Genomic DNA, 17,616 nt, shown 5'->3' with positions numbered 1-17,616 from the left:
CATGCGAAGCGAGGGCTCAAAGCAGGTTTTTCATCTGTTCAAATTAGACCCTGGATTTACAAGGCGTCCTTGAGCTTTGGTGCGTTTGTCAGACCTCCAGCGCGTCCTTAAAGCGACGACGAAAACAATCCCGGTTTTGATGGGAAGGTGGGGAGGTGGGGATGGTGCTGTGGGAGACGTGATGCTGTGGCTCTGAAAGGCAGGAGCCTCACATTTTGAAGTACAAGAGAAAGAAACGCAAGGGAAGACAGACAGGTACTTCTGTGCCCTGTAATAGTGATGAAACATTAATTCATCCCCCTGGAATTTCTTGTTTGTGAGCTCCCATAATTTCATTTCTTTGGTGTCTGTATGAAGCTTGAGTTTAATGCCAGAAGCCAAATACTCTTCGACTAATATCTTTTTATTAGATTTTGTGTGTGTGTGCGTGCCCACGCGTACGTGTGAGAGAGAGATCACCCTTTATAACCCACTTTATACCGTCGGAGGCGGCGAGATGCGCTCGGGAAGACTTTCCAGCAGCACGTTTAATGACACAGCCCACGGTGCAGGGAGGCTGAAGGCGTGTGTTTGGCTCTCGGGTGGGTTTCCCCAGCTTTTTCCCCAAAACGTGTCCTGCAGCTTGCCCAGCTGGGGGACTCCCCAGGCCCTCCGGAGCCGCTCTGCTCGGGGAGGGCAGCAACCGTGAAGGCTCACTGCCACCCATAGGCAAGCGCCAGCATCCGCACTCGCTCTAAACTGGAGCACACACAGACAGACAATCCTGGGATTTGTCCCAAATCGCTGCAGCCTCGGTGCCAGACCCCCCTCTCAGCTGGTGTGTGTGTGTGTGTGTGTGTGTGCGTGCCGTTACATCGGCTCCTTAAGCTTCGGTATAAATATGTTTAGCCCGTTCTTTATTCCCGCCGCCGTAATCCCTCGAACGCGTTTCGGGTGGCATAGAAATAGCAGCCGAATAACTCCAGCGCGGCGGCTGCCGGGGCTGCTGCGTGTGTGTGCGTGATCCCTGCCGGCTCCCCAGCACCTCCGAGCACCAGGAGCAGGATTTTTGGCAGCCCCCCAAGCCCACGGCTCCCGGTAGAGGTGGGTGAGGGCGAGCGGAGGGGAGGCGAGCCCAGAGCAGGGGGGGGAAAGGAAACTTGGGGAAGCACGAGCTGCTTGGTTTATATTTGGCTTCTGTAAGCACCGGGAGCATATGGCTGGAGGCAAATGGCACTGAGCTGATTTCAGACAGAGGGGGAGCTGGGCAAGGGGCAGGGCAGGGGCTGCGCCCCCCTCCTGAGCTGCTTCTGGGGGTAACTCACTCGGTGGCACCGCCAGTGTTTGGTCCTGGCTGTAAAAAGAGATGCGACTTCCACGGACGAGGTGTGGGGGCACTTCTCCCGAGCATGGATGTCTTCTCCGTGACTCTGGGCTCCACAGGCAGGATGAGGCAGAATTACAGGAACATGCTCCCTAAGGAGAAATCCTGTGTACGAGTGCTCTTTGCTGGAGGAAGGGAGGTGCAAATATTTGTTGGCAAGCCAGGAGCCAGGAACAGGCTCCCTCGGTGGAGAGGGGATGGAGAAGGTGGCGAGAAACCTTCTACACCGCCAGGTCAAGCCCTGGGTCGTGGGCTGCTTGTGAACCTCCTAATTAGAAGAAAAGGCTGCCTGGGGCTCCTCTTGGTCTCAGGGGGATGGTGGGACACGCACAGGCCAGCAGCTTCTGACACTGTGCCGTGCCCCTGGCTTCACGGGCTCCTGCAAAGCCCCAGCTGATACAGAAGTGAGCATTGTTCCGTTAAGTTTTACGTAGGAGAAGCACGTGCCGCCATGCCCTGGCGAGGCGGTGGCCCATGGATGAGCACAGCTCCTCAGCTCCTTCCTCCAGCCCTAAAAGCAGCCGTGAGCCTCAGGGTTTGGGGCTGGTGGAGAGGTTCTGGGGTCCTGCCACGGAGCAGCTCCAGAGTGTGTCCGCGGGCAGCTGCGCGGCACGGCCCCGTCCAGTTTCCCTGAGCATCTCTAGCACCAGGCTCAATAATATGAGCCTGAAAAGGAGAATCCCTTGGGCTTCTCTCAGCCTGGGCTGAAGGTGACAATTTTCAGCCTGGGACCAGGTCGTGAAGCCTTTCTTCATCTGTGTGCACCCTACCCATGCCGCTCATCCCTCCGCGGGGCAGGCTTCCCTGCCCGATGGAGCAGAGCAGGCATGGTTTGGTAGCTTGCTATTAAATTAGTCCTCCTGCATCTAAACAGGCATAATTATGTTTTCATTAGCCCCAGACAGTGCGTTACAGCTTGATAGATGTGTAGCGCGAGGAGCAGGGGGCACAGCCCCCATCCTGCTGCCCTCTCCACTTCTCCACCTCCGCAAGGAGTCCCCCGGGGGAGGAAAGGGGCTGCTGCTCCCTTCTCCCCTGGGGGAATTTTTACAATCGGGCTGCCCCCTGCGATGTGCTGCGGTTCACCTGGGAGCCCCCCGAGAGGCGGCGGGGCTGGTGGCTGGCTCCTGGGGCAGCCGTGGCAGCGAGCTGGGGCCAGGCTGGAGCTGCGCAGCCGTGCTCCCGGGGGAGCAGCCTCTGGGGTCTGGGGGGGGGGAGGCTGCGAGCAGGTGAGCCTCCTGCTCCTGCCCGCGAGCCCGGTGGGGTTTATATAATATTATATATCTATAATTCGGAGTTTGTTGTTGCCATGGGAATGAGCACAATTGCAAAGCCTGAAGACTGATGTCAAGCCTGGGTCTGCACTGGGCCTTAGCAGGGGCAGGTACAGAGTCAGGAGGGGAGCCGGGGCGAGGGGGAGCCCCCCCCGTGCTCCCCCACGACAGCAGAGGCTCAGGGGCTGCCCCAGCCCTCAGCTGCAGTGTGCCCAGGCTCCAGGCTGGGGACCAAGGCGGGGACCCCAGTGGGGCTGGTGCCACCTGCCCTGGGCGCAGAGGTGCAGGGACAAGCTGGCGTGGGGGGGGGGACACTTGCTTTCAGGGAAAGAGGGGGCTTTTCTGCAGCTCCTTTGATCAGTAGGGTGCAGGATCGGGGTGGGGGGGGAGGGGGGAGGCTGTGGCTCTCCAGAGGCACGGAGGGGACTGCTGGGGGCTCGGGGCTGGGTGGGGGGCCGGGGAGGGCTGAGCCCCCACTGCCCCGGGCAGGCTGCGGAGGGCCCGCGGGATGCGAGCGCAGCTTTCTGGCAACAAGTGGGGGCCGGGGGGGGGTCTCTCGGCTTTTTAATTAGCGGGGGAGGCAAGAAGGGGGGGGGCTAAGAGGGGGGGGCTCTTCGCCGAGGGGAGGGAGCGGGGGGAGACAAGCCAGGCTGGAAATGAGGTTATATAAAAGATGTATGATTTGGAGAGCAGAGTGTCTCCTAATGAGGGCTGCACCGGCTCGCTCCACACCCATAAAAACCCTGGTTGGACGTCAAAGCGGATTCGTTTCGGTGCTGCCGGGATAAAGGGGCGCAGCGAGGGCTGGCTCCCCCCCCCACCCCCCCCGCAGCCCAGCCGAGCCCAGCGCCGCTCCGGGATGCTCCGGGCAGGGCCGGGGCCGGGGCCGGCTCCTCTCCGCCGCCAGGTAGGTGCGGGGGGGGGACGGCCGGGCAGCCCCCAGCCCCGCTCCGCTTCTCCGGGAAACTTTCCGGCGGGGCACCGGGGCCGCTCCGCTGTGCCTTTTTTTTTTTTTGAGGGGGGGGGGAGGCAGGGGGTGCCCCCCCCAAACCCCCCTGGGGCTATCAGCCACCGCGGGGGGGGGGGACACGCGTGGGATGTGCCCGGCCAAAGCCGCTTTTTTCTCCCCAGGGGGGCAGAGCGATGTGTGCCCCCCCTCCCCCCCCCCCCGGGGGCTCCCTTCCGTGTGCCCCCCCCCCCCCCGGGGCTGTGGGGGGGCGCTGAGCCAGCTCCCTCCCCCGCGACTCTGTGCAGCAAGTTTGTATGGGGCCGGGGGGGCCGCTGGCACGGGCTGGCGGTTTGCTGGGGAGGGGGGGGGCTGTTTGTAGGGGGGGTTCCCTTCCCCGGGGGAGGGAAGGCGGGGTGGTGGGTAGGGCGGGGGGGGAGGGGGCAATTTGGCTGCGGACAATTTTGGGGGGCGGGGGGGGCGAGAAGGGAGATAAGGGCGGGCATGGGACGGGCGCGATTTGTCCGGTATCCTGAGATGAAGGGGGAGCAGTTGGGGGGCAGGTTCCCGGGGGGTGTTGGTGTTGCGGGGGGGATGCGGGTCCCGGGGGGGCCAGGCAGGGGCTGCGTCTTGTCCCCCCCCCCCCAGCCGCGAGCGGTACCGGAGCTGTCCCGGGTGCTGAACGAGCACTCGCTGGGCCCCCCAGGTACTGAGTGGGGGGGGACACTGCAGGAGAACCCCCCCCAAAAAACCCGACACCAACCTGAGCAGTGCTGTTCCCACCGCCCCACTGTGTCCCCTTGGTCCCCAGGGCACTGGGGTGGGCAGGGGGCCAGATCCTGGTCGGTCCCGGTGGGGAAGGGGCACCCAAATGGGCCCCAGCACCCAGTGAAGCCCCGGGACACTGTGTTCAAGGCTGGCTCCCGTCCTTGAGGGGGGGGGGTCAGCCTGCACCTTGCCCCCTGGCTCTGCCCACCAAGGACTCGAGGGTCCCCTGGGACATGAGTCCCTGGCGCAGGGAGCGACAGAGACGAGCCCTGCTTGGGGTCTGGCTCTTGGCACAGGTTGCACGTAACGGTTGGGGTGGTGGGAAGATTTTGTCGAGGGGAAAAAGAGGGCAAGAGACCCCCGTGCATGCACATCTGGACCCCCTGGTGCTGGGGTGGGTGCAAACGGGCATCGCTTCCTCTGCCTCTGCTCCGCACCCCCCCCCCAGGCGCGCTGACTCTGCAGCCCAGGTGCAGACATTTTCTTCCAACGCTTTCAAGTTCTGGCTGTCAGGAGGAAATTCTGGCAGGCAACTTGACAATTATCTGCCGAGTCCCCGAGGAGCCGCTCCGCCTCTCACCGAGCTGGAGGGGAAGCGTCTCCTTCCTTCTGGTGGGCGCAGGGGCTGTCTGCCGCGGGGGACGGGGGGGAGATCGCGGGGGGTGTTTGCGGGGGCCGGGGTCTTGGCTGCTGCAAATGCTCGTGTGCTTCCCTTTGCTGCGTCTTTTTCTGCAGCCCCAAAGGCTGGCGGCTCAGGAAGGTGGTAGAATGGGACCTATGCAGATGGAGAGCAACGGGGAGGCTTTGGGGGGGGGTGGGGGGCAACAAGACAGCACCCTGCCAGATTTCTGCCTGCACCTCTTGTTGGCTGTGCCTTTTTGGTTAAAGGTCTCAGATGGGGAAATCTTACCTTAAAGAGTTTTTTTTTTTTTTCCCATCAGCAATTTCTTCCCCTATTTCCTTCTAGCTCGTATCACCCAGAATCTTTTCCTAAAGACGCCCCAAACTCAGTCGTGTACTCTGGCTCTGAAACGTGCCTGTGTTTGCAAACAAACTCCCGGCACAGAGCCTCTTCGTGCGCAGGCAAGGTGTGGGGAGGACGTTTCTCCAACGAGGCGTCTGCACCGGGGGAAGCGCTACACTTCCCCGCGAGCGGAGGAGAGCGACGAGTCCCCGCGCCCCTTGAGCTGTGTGCATTTCCTCTGCCAGCCAGGACTGGAGAGGCCATCTTATGCACGGGGTCGGGGCTCAATCCTCACCACCCTGCCTGCTGCCGGGGCGGGGACCTCGAAAACGGCCCCTCAGGGACCATTTGGCCCCTGCCAGGGGGTTTTCCCCCCACCGCTTTGCTCGTGTGTTTTGTGTTTCCGTAGTGGATCTGTACAAAGGCTTAGGAAATCTGCCAGATTGCCGAAATCGGCGCCTGAAAACAACTATATTTAGTAACCGATAAGTCACATGAGCTCAGCTCGCATAGATTAGCATTTACCTTTCCCGAGTAACGAGAATATTGTCTGATACTTGTTGATACCATCAGTTTTTACTAAAGAAATAACCCCGACAGCAAGGGACCGGTTTGGAAAGACTACAAATGAAACTGAAAAGCCTGCGCTCTACTCCCGCTGCTCCGATTGTATCTGTGTATTACATGAAACCTATAGACGTGATCCGATCTCTTGTGGGCATCCAAAAATAAACGCATTGTGTCCTGAGGAGCCAAGGCTCTGTAAGCCACAGTCTGGCTGCAGCTGGATGGAAGCAGGTTTGCATCCCTCCGTTTGCTCCAAACGAGCTCGGCGTTAGGCTGCGGGCACCCAGCGCCCAGCACAGCTGCAGTAGGGCGAGTGGCGATAAGTCCCGATCCCACGGCACCCAAGTGCTCAGGATCTGGCCGTGGGAAGCAAGAGCATGCCATGTAGATATGGGTCTGTGAAGCCCATATGTTATCCGTGTGTCAGTTCAATATGCAGAGCGTGGAAGCCTGCAAGCGCTGCATGCGTGTAGATAAAACTGGAGGTATTTATGCTAATGCAACTCCTTCTATAGCTCCTCTTTTACATGACAATTCAGAAATGCCTTACGAGATCCTGCGGTACCCTTTCAGGGCAGGCTTGTCTTAATCCCATTTTGCAGGCTCTCGGGCTTATGATTTCAGACCTGCTGGAAGCACGCAGCTCGTTCTTGCCGTGAGAGTCATGTTTGCAGAGCAGGACTCGCCAAAACCATCAAAGCAGCAGTGGCAGGTCTCAGCCGGGGGCTCTGGTCCTGCTGGGGTGCTTCAACCAAAAGCAGCATCGCCAGCACAGGGCTGCCCCATGAGAGAAGCATCAGGAACTGAGGAGCATTGGGGCCATTTCCACCCTCTCCTCGTGCACTCGTGACCTGCCCCAAGCGGGGCTCTATCCAGGAGCCCCGGCAGAGCAAGCAGCGTGGGGCTGTTGCTGCCTCTATCAAACAGCCTCGCTCCCGCCGGCAGCACCTGCAGCAAAAATCAGGAAGCCAAAAACTCTACATCCCCCCACCCTGTTCCTGCCTGAATTAGAGCCAGAGCCCTCCATGGGACAAGGAACGGGTCCCAGGAGAACTTTGTCACTGCTGGTGGTGCTATGGCAACAAGTGCGAAGGCAAAACCCGCAGGAAAGCGGCCGGGAATGCAGGAACGCACTGCCTTGGTGCGGGCACGGGGGATGCTGGCACAGAGCAGGAGCAAGGGATCGGCCTTGGCTCCTCGAAGGGGCCAAAAGGCATCGGGGGGATGCACCCCGGGTTCTCCTGTGCCTCTGGCTGCTGGGAAGAGCCGGCAGGACCGAGGAGCCTAATATTTTCTGAGAGTCTTAAATAGTGACATGAGTCACTGGTGGTGGAAGTCGGCGGTGATAAGGCTTATTGCCATTTATCGCCCTGATCGGGCTGCTTCCCTCGGTACAGCAGGGAAACGTAACGTGGTGCTGGAGGGATTTGGGGGAGCAGTGAAGGAGGGGACAGGAGCAGAGCTGCACCGAGCCTGGAGCTGAACTCCTGCAATGCCTCGGAGGCGCGCGCTCTGCCGCGGGCGTTATTGATGCCGGCTGGCGGCTCCGGAGCTATTACAGCTCGAGCCAACCTGCTGCGATCTTAAATTCCCTTTTTTCTTTTTTTTCTAAATGGAGCCGCGACTCCTCTCTCGTGCTGGGATTGGGTTTCAAGGCCATCCATCACATGGTGTTTTCTCATTTATTTCCCATCTACCTATTTTGTCATTTAGGGCGAAGCATCGTTGTGTTAACGCGGCTCTCATTTGTCAAAGCGGAATCGCTGGTGTAACTCCAGTCCTCTCAGCAAATTGATTGCAGTGAAATTTATGTTTTACAGATGGGCCGAGCCCTAATAGGAACATCAGTTTGAGACGGGGTTAGTGGCAGGACTGACGGTTTTATCTAAACTCTTGTTTCAGCGCACACCGCAGGCGCCAAGAAAATATTGCACAAAACAGTAAAATAGAAGCGGCAGTCGTGTTACTGAAATATGCTCAGCCTTGAACTCTAAATTAAAACAAAACCCTGTTTCCGTCATCTAAAAAAAGGGAATTTTGTCAACACAGTTGTCTTGGCAACATTAAAACCGCTTGCCTTGCAGGCTGTGGTCGGCTCCAGGTGGGGCAGGGGTGCGGGGGCAGTGTTGAATCCCAGCGAAGTTTTGGCACCGAGGTGACCACGATGAGGATGATGTGCCGGCAGGACCGGGCTTTGCTCAGATGCTGAATTCCCCCATCGAGGGATGGTTGGGATAAGCACAGAAATTCCTATGGGCACAAAACCTTGTGCCAGCTGCCACATAAATGGGTAGGTCAGGAGGATTTCGGACTGCGCCGCCTGAAGGCTGTGAGCTTCAGCCTGGCTAAATGGTGATGAGCAAACGTAACATTTTGCTTTCCCTATAACAAAGCCCCGCAGCATCACCTGGAGCTGCGCACTACCACGAGGTTGTCGTGCAGGTGTTAAAAGTTCTCTTTTATTCAGTTCATGCCTGGGTGTAAATCGACTTTGTCAGGGAGGTGAAGGAAACATGGTGGCCCAGGCGAAACGGCCACTTCCCAGCCTCATGCATGGGGACGGGAAGGATAAGTGGAGCTGGGCAGGAGGAAGGGCTCGCTCCTTCCCAGGAGGATGTCGGTGAGGCTGGTAGGAGGTGGATAAATGGAGATAGCTGGGGGAAACTGTCTGTGTGCTGGGGATGGAGAGGCCGCGCACACAGATACATTGCGGCGCTGGTCTCAGCCGAACGGGAGTCGAGCGCAGAAGTGCTGGCATGAGCGAGCTGCCTGCCAGTGAATCACTTTAATGCTCCATTTTCAGATGCACAAACATGCCGGTTTACAGTAACTGTGCATATGTTGCGTCCCATTGCTCCTCATCAGAGTCACTGACGCTCCACGGGTTGTAAAAATTAAATGGGCATAAATCCATCAGCCCTGGGGTTCTTCGTGGAGCGGCATAAATCCCACGAAAACTAATTAAATAAGACAATGGTGTCCATTTAAAGCTGGCACGTAGAAATGTAAGCCATTACCGCGGCGAAGATCTACGAGAGACAAGGCTCAGAATCGAATTGTGAGGGCAGGGGCACGCCGGTGCCCGCACCTTGGGGCTCCCTCCGCCTGCGATGGGGGAGAGATCGTGCTAAGGGCAGAGGATGGATTTCTCCTCTGCCCGTCTTTTGAAATCGAATCACCCAATTAACGTACGTGTAATGTGGTTTCTTGCTTGGAACCTTGTCTGGTGGCTCAGAACATTTTTCTCTATTTGCATGAGGATTGTTGGTCCTTAAGTGAATGCCCTTGAAGCTGCCAAGCCCCATCAGTGCCACCGTGGGGGCACACATGCTGTGCCGTGTCCTGCGCTGGGTAACACTTGTGAAACAGGTCTCATCAGCATGGGTGCATGTTGAAATAGGAGAGAGTGCTTTGGTGATGCTGGTCGGAGGTGCTGGAAGCTTGCAGCTCTGGAGGGTTTACTGCTCTTTGGTAATTTGGGTTGGTTTCCTTCTGTTTTACGCTTTGGAAGGGGAGGGAAACTGAGGCAGAAAGCTAGACTGCACCAGCCATGGGTGCTTAATACATGGGACTGGCTTGGCAGGGAGCGAGCCTGGCTTTTACCATGGCATCGTCCCCTTCTCGGTTCCCTTTCCAGGCTGAAATAAGCATTTCCATGCAAGTGGTGCTCACCAGCAGTGACACACTGCTTGCTGCACCAGTTCTAAGGAGTAGGACGTGACACCGCTGGTAGCTTTAAATCTACGACCTGGCAAACGTGCTGCTGCCCTTGGGTTCATAAATCAGACTGCTAATGATGCTTGTACAGAGAACTGCGCCCAGGCACCCGCACCGCCAGCAGACAGCGTCTCCCCGCAGCTTTGATGGTGCAAGGTGTTGTAGCTGGGAAATGCGTAAAGACAGGTTGTCCTGACCCTCCTCGCCTGCCCTCCTGCCTCTCCGCCCTCTCACCTTCCTTACTCCAGGTAAAAGCAACAGGAGAAAGAAGGAGTGAGTTTAAAGGGGAATAAAAACCCTGAGCAGGCAAGTGATGCCCTTCCCTGGCTTTCTGGGGACTTGCTGATGCAGAGCCCATAGCTGGTGGGAGATGTCAGCCTCTGATCACACGTGGGTGGGAGCGTGCAAGGCCGGGGAGCGAGGCACCCTCTTGTCTGTATGGGGCACGCTGGTGCTCACCCCGAGCTTGGTGAGAGGTCTCTCCTTTCATCTCCTTTTTTCCTTCTCTTCCTACCATCAAGGAATGCTGTCGATGGGTTTCTCGGTGTGCAGAGGTGTGCACCCAGCAGTGCCATCGCTCCCTGGGGTTTTGCAGGCTGGAGACAGCTGTTGCTGGCTGGGATCGCTGGTGATGCTGGTTTGCAGCTGGCAGCAAAAACACTCAGATGAGACACAGCCTCTAATGGGTGTCCAGGAAAACACTGTCACCACATGTGTGCTGACAAGCTGACTTGCAGCACGGTGACTTTTCCCCTTACTCTGGCTCCCAGGAGTGCTGGGGACACCGAGGGCAGGTCCTCGGGGCTGCTGGATGCCCTGGGGACTGTCCACAGCGCGTGCTGGGGCCGGGGGGCTCAGCTGCAACGGGTCTGCTTGCAGAGGGTTTGGCACCATGGGTCTGGTGCCGGGCTCGTTGCAAACACGGATGCAGCCGGCTGCATTGGGTTCATGAGCATCGTGGAGCCGGTGACTAATGCAGAGCAAATAACAGGGTTTTCCACTGACAGGGAACCTGGTGGTCCCACATCGCATGGTACTCACGCGGTTCCCAAAGCCTTGTTTATTCTTGCATCACATAGAGAACGAGTCCTGCGTGGTGGTGGGGTCGTGGTGACCTCCTCTGCACAGGGGATGTGGGACTGGGGGGTGCAGGGATGGGGCTGGAGGATGCAGGGACCCTGCTGCGTGCTGGTGGCAGTGGGAGGATGGAGAACAAGAGCCTGCGTGGGGAGAAGCAGCCCCTTGAGAGCCACTCGACTGGTTCATTGGGCACCCCCGGTGGTGCTGATGGAAATGGGATGGAGGGGCTGGGCAATATCAGAAGGGCAATAGGGGTTAAATCCTTCACATGGGGTTATGGGTCTCTGCTTTGTTCTCTACTCGCCTATAAAGAGCCACTCTGGGGTCAGCAGCCTTCGTCACACGCGGATTAAAATGCCCGAGTGAGTTAGTGCCGGGGCTGGTGGCACTGCCCTGCCGCTCAGATCCCTGTTTTTTCCCAGCCGGGTGCTGGAGCTCAGCCCATGGCTTTGTGGAGCTCAGCCCTGCCGAGTCTGCAGCTGCGTCCTGGGGTCCCACGGGGCAGGGGGTGCTTGGTGTGGGGTGCTCGAAGGTGCAAACCCCCTGAATGTGATACTCTGGGGGCAGCAGACTGATTTGACATGCCTAGCGTCCTCCATTTTCTCCCCAAAATTCAGATTTAAAAAGAAAAAAGAAGACATCTGCATTTCTGCTTGCTGCTAAATGCATAGCCCCACAGCAAAACATTCTCCAGGGCACCTCAGAAGTGTGCAGGGAATGCAGAGAGGGTTTGGGAGCTGACGTTACCCGGCGCAAGCACACAGCCTCATCAGGAGGCAACGACCCGCGGCTCCCCAAGCCGCCCGAGTGCCGTAGAAAGTCATGCCCAGATGCTTGGGGTCCCCCGAGGGCTGGCTGAACTCCCTGCTTCGCCTCCGGATGACTTTCCACTGGTTGGTTTGGGAGCTGTGCGGAACTGGCAGGGCTGGGCACAGGGGGAGCCCAGCTGAGCCTCTGCACCCCCGTGCTGCGGCTGGGACACGGGAGAGGAGGAGCCGAGGCTGTGAGCCCTTCAGCCAGGCTTAAAAGCACTGTCAGTGTAAATAACTCGGAGCAACGCCGGTAAGAGGAGCTGACCGTCCTCTCCTACTGCCGTGTCTGCTCCCGGCTGCTGCTCCTCCTCCCGATACAGTGAATGGGGCTCAGTGGGAAGGTGCCTGTGGAATAGGGCTCGTCCTAGGCAGGGAGCATCCAGCTCACCCTCATCCATCTCGAGCATCAGGTTGGGGACTGTGCAAAGCACAGGCAGACGAGCAGCAGGATGCCCTGCTGAGCACCACGCTGAGCACCATGTTGCTCTGGCTCGTGCAACTCGCTCGGGCGTTTGTGCTCAAACCGAAGCAGGGAGAGGTCGGAGCAGGGCTGTCCCGCGGCCCCTTCCCAGCACTCCCCTGCTCTGTGCCTTTTGCATCCCCTGCTGAACAGATGGTGTGGATTTTTTTTATTTTCGCAGGGGGAGCGGAGGAAAGGGAGCCCGGAGCCACGCGAGGCTGCAGCCTGGCTCCGAAGGCATCTGGGGGGTGACATCTGCGGGGACGGGCTGATGCACGTGGGCGCCCGTGGCACTTTGCGCCCACCCCATGTCACTTCTTTCTCTCTCCTTTGTTGTCTTTTCCTCCTCTAGATAAAGCAGCTCGTGGCCCGCTTGCAGCCTGAATAACCCGTGGGGATGCTCATGTGGCAAGCTGGCTGCCTCCAAGCCTCCGGGACCAGAGGGTGACTTGAAGCCAGCATGTCGTCCCCCGTGGCCCCCGCTCGGTGAGCGATGCCCGGAGCTGCCCACCCTGCCCCTCGCCTTGCTTCTTTCTCCTGGTGAGGCCAGGACAAGGATGCTGCAGAAAGCCAGCCTGGAGCTGAAGCCCAGAGGCGTTTTGCAGTGAAACGAGGCACGGAAGAGCCTGATAAGCATCCCCCAGCTCCCCAAATCTCAGCACTCAGCGAGTGTCGAGGTCCTGGCCTGCAGGCTGGTGACGTGGGCTGCCATGGAAGAGAGCGCGTTCAGCGTGCAGCAGATACAGCCCAACGTCATCTCGGTGAGGCTCTTCAAGCGCAAGGTGGGGGGCCTGGGCTTCCTGGTGAAGGAGCGCGTCAGCAAGCCGCCCGTCATCGTCTCCGACCTGATCCGGGGAGGGGCCGCCGAGCAGAGCGGCCTCATCCAGGCTGGGGACATCATTTTAGCCGTCAATGGCAGGCCCCTGGTGGACATGAGCTATGAGGCCGCGCTGGAGATACTGAGAAGCATCGCCTCCGAGACCTACGTGGTCCTCATCTTGCGGGGCCCCGAGGGCTTCACCACTCACCTGGAGACCACTTTTGCCGGCGACGGGACTCCGAAAACCATCCGTGTCACCAGACCCCTGTGCCCGGCGCCGAAGGGAGTTGACCCGTCCAACCCAAACCTCCAGGGCAAGGAGCAGCCGCTGCCAGCAGCCGCCCGCGCCATGGGCTCCCTGTGGGCCCGGGAGACGGGGCGAGAGGAGCCGATGGTCCACGTTAACGGCGTCGTTCCCGGCCCCAAGGGGCAGGACGGTGGCAAGGGGAAGGACAGTGCCTGCAGCCACCTGTGCCTCAACGGCGGCGTGGAAGACAACGAGCTGCTCAAAGAGATCGAGCCCGTCCTGGATCTCCTGAAGAGCAGCAGTAAGGACGGCGATGGAGATGCACCCTGCAAGGTAGAGACAAGAGATATAGAAGTCCAGGTTGACTGGTAGGTCCCTACATATATATATATATATATAATTTTATTTTATTTTTTTAACTTTTGTTGAAATGTGCCAGTTTTTGTCACTCACTGTGGCATGTTGCGGGGCCAGGGAGCACCTTTCCAGAAATTGCCGTGTAACATGGCAGGATGGAGGCGGGAGAGGAAGGGGTATGAGAAGAGTAGGGTGAGGTTGATGAGGGGAAGAAAAGAGGAATGAAAAATTGGGAGCAGGTGGTGGAGAGAGGTGTACGCATGGGGAATCGGGGAGACATCAGGAATGGAAAAGCTGATCCGATGTGCGATGTGGGGACCGTGGGCTGGGGATTTTTTCTATTCGGTTTTCTTGATTTCAGAGGTTGCAGGTGTTAAACAAGACCCTGTGCCTCGGTTTCCCCTTGGCAAATAAAACTCGTGGTACAGGCTGTCCTGGCTGCTCTGCTCCGGAGCCCTCCGGTTGAAATCTGCTATTGATTAACGGCAGGGAGAGGGAAGGTCAGAGCGGCAGGAGGAGAGAAATGGCTCTCAGGACCTTCTGTGTCGTTTGTTAACGGGGCTCTGGCTTCGGGAGGGATAAGGAGAGCTCCATCCCGGTTCCTGCTGAAGCCAGGGGCAGCCCCATGCAGGCAGCAGGACCAGCCCTGGGTGCTGCCGTGCTCGGGGCAGAGGGAAGGGGAACAGGTTTCCCTCTAAGCGCTCAGAAACCACCACCACTTGCCGAAACACAGCAGAAGAGTTGCATGTTCTCCCCCTGCTTCTCGATCGAGTTAATAATTTCAGTATGCATATGTGCATGACAAGGGTGGGGACGTAAGGGCGCTCACCCCGTGGCTTCTTGAGGATGGAGAAGTCAGGGGGATGGAGCTGGGGGCTGCATCTTTGCCGCCTGCCCTGCACAGGGCCGTGCACGCAGTGACATCCTTCCCCTCTTCCTCGGCATTTCCCCAGGGGTGTTTACAGGGGGACGCGGCGCTTCTCCCTGTGGTGCTTCGTGCTTCGGGTTTTTGGTAGTGATTTTTCCATAACAGCTCTCTTGCCTCCTGGCCACGTATTAGCAATGATACTTTGCTTTTTCCTGTCGCTTTCCCCGAGTCCCCGCACACGTTAGGGCCGTGCCAAGTGCCGCAGCAGGCTGTGCCTGCACTCGTTTATTGACGGGATGGAACTGCCAGGAGGCTTGGGCAGGAGGGTTTGCTGGAGCTGGCGACCTACGTTTGGTGGCAGTAGGATTTCTAGCTTCAAGTTTCCTTGCTTCCTTAGGGAGGGGAAAAAAGCTGTTTACAAAACAGATTTTGAAAAGGGATTCTTTTTTTTTTTTTTTTTTTTTAATCAGAAGAAGGAGGTTGCTCCCACCACAACCCAATGTAGGCTTTTCATCTCCTTCTTTATTTGTGGTTGTTTTCTTCCTGTCGCTTCTGCTCACCCACATCGTGCGTTTTCAATGCGGGGGACTCAGCTGCTCAAAGCGTGTTGGGGCTGCCACAATGCGGCAGGACACATCTGATCTGCCCCACACTAGCGGAGGTTTGGGATGGGCAGTGGGACAGGGCAGCATCCCCCCGCCACGCACATTTCGGGGCCCCGCACGCTGCATCCAGCACCAGAGACCTGCAGTCTCTGCTATGTAAAAAGTGGGAAGAAATATTCTCGGTGAGCATTTCTGGCCGGTGCTTTCCCTCTCACCCCATAAATACACTCACTGGAGTGCTTGTTGTGCATTGCAAGAAGCTCGGAAGCCCCGGGGGGCACGGTCCCAAGCACTGCTACAGGGCTCAGCCTCACCCTCCTGTCCCTCGTCCCAGCCCAGCAGCTGCAGGCTCGCCAAGGAAATTATGTTCCAGCTTGGGGAGAGATGGAAAAGGCTTTGTTCCTTGGAGGGATCTCTTCTGCTTCTTCAAGAGATTACACAGAAACAGTTTAAATTCACTTAAACTGAAGGATCTCAAACCAACAACAAAAAAAATCGGCAAAGTGGGTACTTCACCAAAGCTCAACTCACTTTATTTTTCAATATCTTAGATACGTATTTATAAAAGTGGCTTGGAATTGAAAATCTACTTTTCGAGCAAAATTAGCCTTCAATCTTCTCTCTGATGAAAAGCTGCAGCTCAGCTCTTGGGGTAGAGCTCTGTGAGGGAGAGGACCGGGGTGCTCGGGGGGAGCGGGGAAGGGGATGCGCTGCAGGAGGATGTGTCGGAGACTGCTCTGCAGGGGAAAGGGCGCTGCTCGGCCGCCTCTCCCCCGATCCTGCGACGTGCTGCAGATGATTCATTTCCTCCATTCGGTCTCAGGCAGAGCTGGGGCATGGTGAAGGTCTTCTAGAGTGAGAGTTTTCTTGGTCTGGAGAAGTGCAGAAAGGTCAGGGAGCGACGGGGAGCGGATCACTGCAGAGACTGCGGTGCTCGATGCCAAAGAAATGCCCAAAAAAATAAGCAAGCCTTGACGGATTGATGCAGCTCTGGTGCCCTAGGCTGGGTCTTCTCCAGGCTGGAGGGACCAAGCAGAGCTGAGGTCAATCAAAACAGGAACAGAGCTCTACCTAAATATCAGGAGGGTGCAAATCCTCGCTCAGGGCTGAGCCTTACACCTCCAGCCTGGATCACTTGACCATGATCCAGTGGAAGGTGCTGGTCTCGGGTCCAACCCCGCTCTGTCTTCATCTTTGCCTGGTGCTGACCTTCACTGCCAGCAGCATTTGTCAAAGCCAGTCGGGCTCGCAGAGCTTTGACAGCTTTCCCAGGGCACGGAAGGATGGCGCAAGGCTGAGGTTATTCGCAAGCAGCCAAACACTTCTCGGTCAAGGTGGGCTTTGCTGAAAGGGATTCAGATTGCACCTGGTGCCCGCGTTGCTTCCTGCAAGAAAAACTGGAAACTGTGAAGTTTGCATTGGGGGGAAAAAATCATTTCATCCCCATCCCCTGCACCCGGGGGCTGTGCTCCCTGGGGAGGTTGCCCCTGCATGGCCTGGCTTTTGCTCCCTGCTGACTTCTGGCTGCGAGGTGCCCCGTAGACACGGTGCATGCCTGTGGGACGGGCCATGACCACAGCTGAATGTCTGCTCCATGGCTCAAACCATCTGCCAAGAGGTTGATCATAAAACAGAGCATGGAAGTGGGGAGCAAGGTATTATGAGAACTGGCATTTCTGCCATGAGGCTCACCGTGGGCAAGAAAATAAAAATAGAGTTTGATTCACTCCCTGCCAGCTAACCTAGGCCTGTTTTTCCCTCTGAGCTCTAGGGAGATTGTCGTGTCCCATCTTTCTCTCCCTCTCCCCCCACCAAGTTGCCAGTATTTGTTTTTCTTCCCAGGTCTGTTCCGTAACATGAACGGCATGATGGAAGCATGGCACTTCGGGGGCCAAAAAGCAGCATCAGCAGCCCTGAGAGGGAGAAGTGTGCTGAGAGCAGGAATTCTGTTTATGAAGGGTTTCAGGGTTTCAGGCTCCATCCTGCATTGGAACAAACCCCATAATTTTGCAGTTCTCGAAGAGAAAATTCTCTTCCTCCCACCTCCCTCGCCGCCGCCAAAATCTCTTTGTGTTGCTCAAAACATTTCATTTGCATTTCTGATGTCTTCATTATTCTGTACTTGGACACAAAACTTTAAAACCTCTGAAATGAAAAGGTTCCCTGGATCTATCGTGTTATTTTTCAAAACGTCGAGGCAGGAAGCTTTGGCAGTGAGTAACCCTCTTCTTCCTCCCCTTCTCCCTCCACGGATTCTTCCTCCTCACCACCCTGACTTCATCAGGCTCAGCCAGATTGGTGTTTAGTGCCTGAAAACAGCGAATTCCACCCCAAAATACCCTGTTGGAGACCCTTCTGAGAAGTCTTCTAAGAGAGGGTGCTCAACATCCTTCTTGCAGGATGTCACGTTTCTGTCCTTGTCCTTCTGAGACCCAGCACTGCTTCGGGGACTTAGCTCCGAGGTGTAATGGTGGAGACAGCACCCGGATGTGTGGGTGGCAACAAGAGGGTGGCAACTTGTGCTTTGGGGGATTAGAGAGCTACACCCCAATGCTGTGGGAGCACTGGGAACACCCCGTCCCTGAGCCTGGTCTCTGCTGGCGAGTCCAGCTGAGCGACCCTGGCAGACCTGGGCTGGGCCCAGGCTGAAGCCCTTTGGGTGCTGAAATCATTTTGGTGCCCTTTGGGCATGGCTGGGAAGGGGCAAGGACAGCAGCTGCGGGTCGGATCTGACACTGGCAGCATCTCGAATGATGCTAGGATCAGCC

At 57.5% G+C, this 17,616-nt stretch overlaps 1 protein-coding gene across 7 annotated transcripts in view; it reads left to right on the top strand.

Moving 5' to 3' along the window:
• Nucleotides 1-17,616, top strand: part of NOS1 (nitric oxide synthase 1) — a 66,322-nt gene that overhangs the window by 11,684 nt on the left and 37,022 nt on the right. For 5 of the 7 annotated variants that reach the window (XM_066978749.1, XM_048063722.2, XM_066978746.1 and 2 more), the window contains exon 2: nucleotides 12,304-13,386. In XM_066978749.1, the coding sequence (XP_066834850.1) occupies nucleotides 12,662-13,386 (725 nt within the window). In that variant the 5' untranslated portion in view covers nucleotides 12,304-12,661. Of the gene's footprint in view, nucleotides 1-757; nucleotides 1,084-3,306; nucleotides 3,545-12,303; nucleotides 13,387-17,616 lie in introns of those variants that run through there. The other 2 variants (XM_066978747.1, XM_066978745.1) reach the window with 2 other exon arrangements.

Source organism: Anser cygnoides, chromosome 17 (assembly GCF_040182565.1).
Source record: "Anser cygnoides isolate HZ-2024a breed goose chromosome 17, Taihu_goose_T2T_genome, whole genome shotgun sequence".
NCBI classification, from domain to species: Eukaryota; Metazoa; Chordata; class Aves; order Anseriformes; family Anatidae; genus Anser; species Anser cygnoides.
The sequence above is the reverse complement of the archived record's forward strand: the minus strand, read 5'-3'. Positions and strand labels throughout refer to the sequence as shown.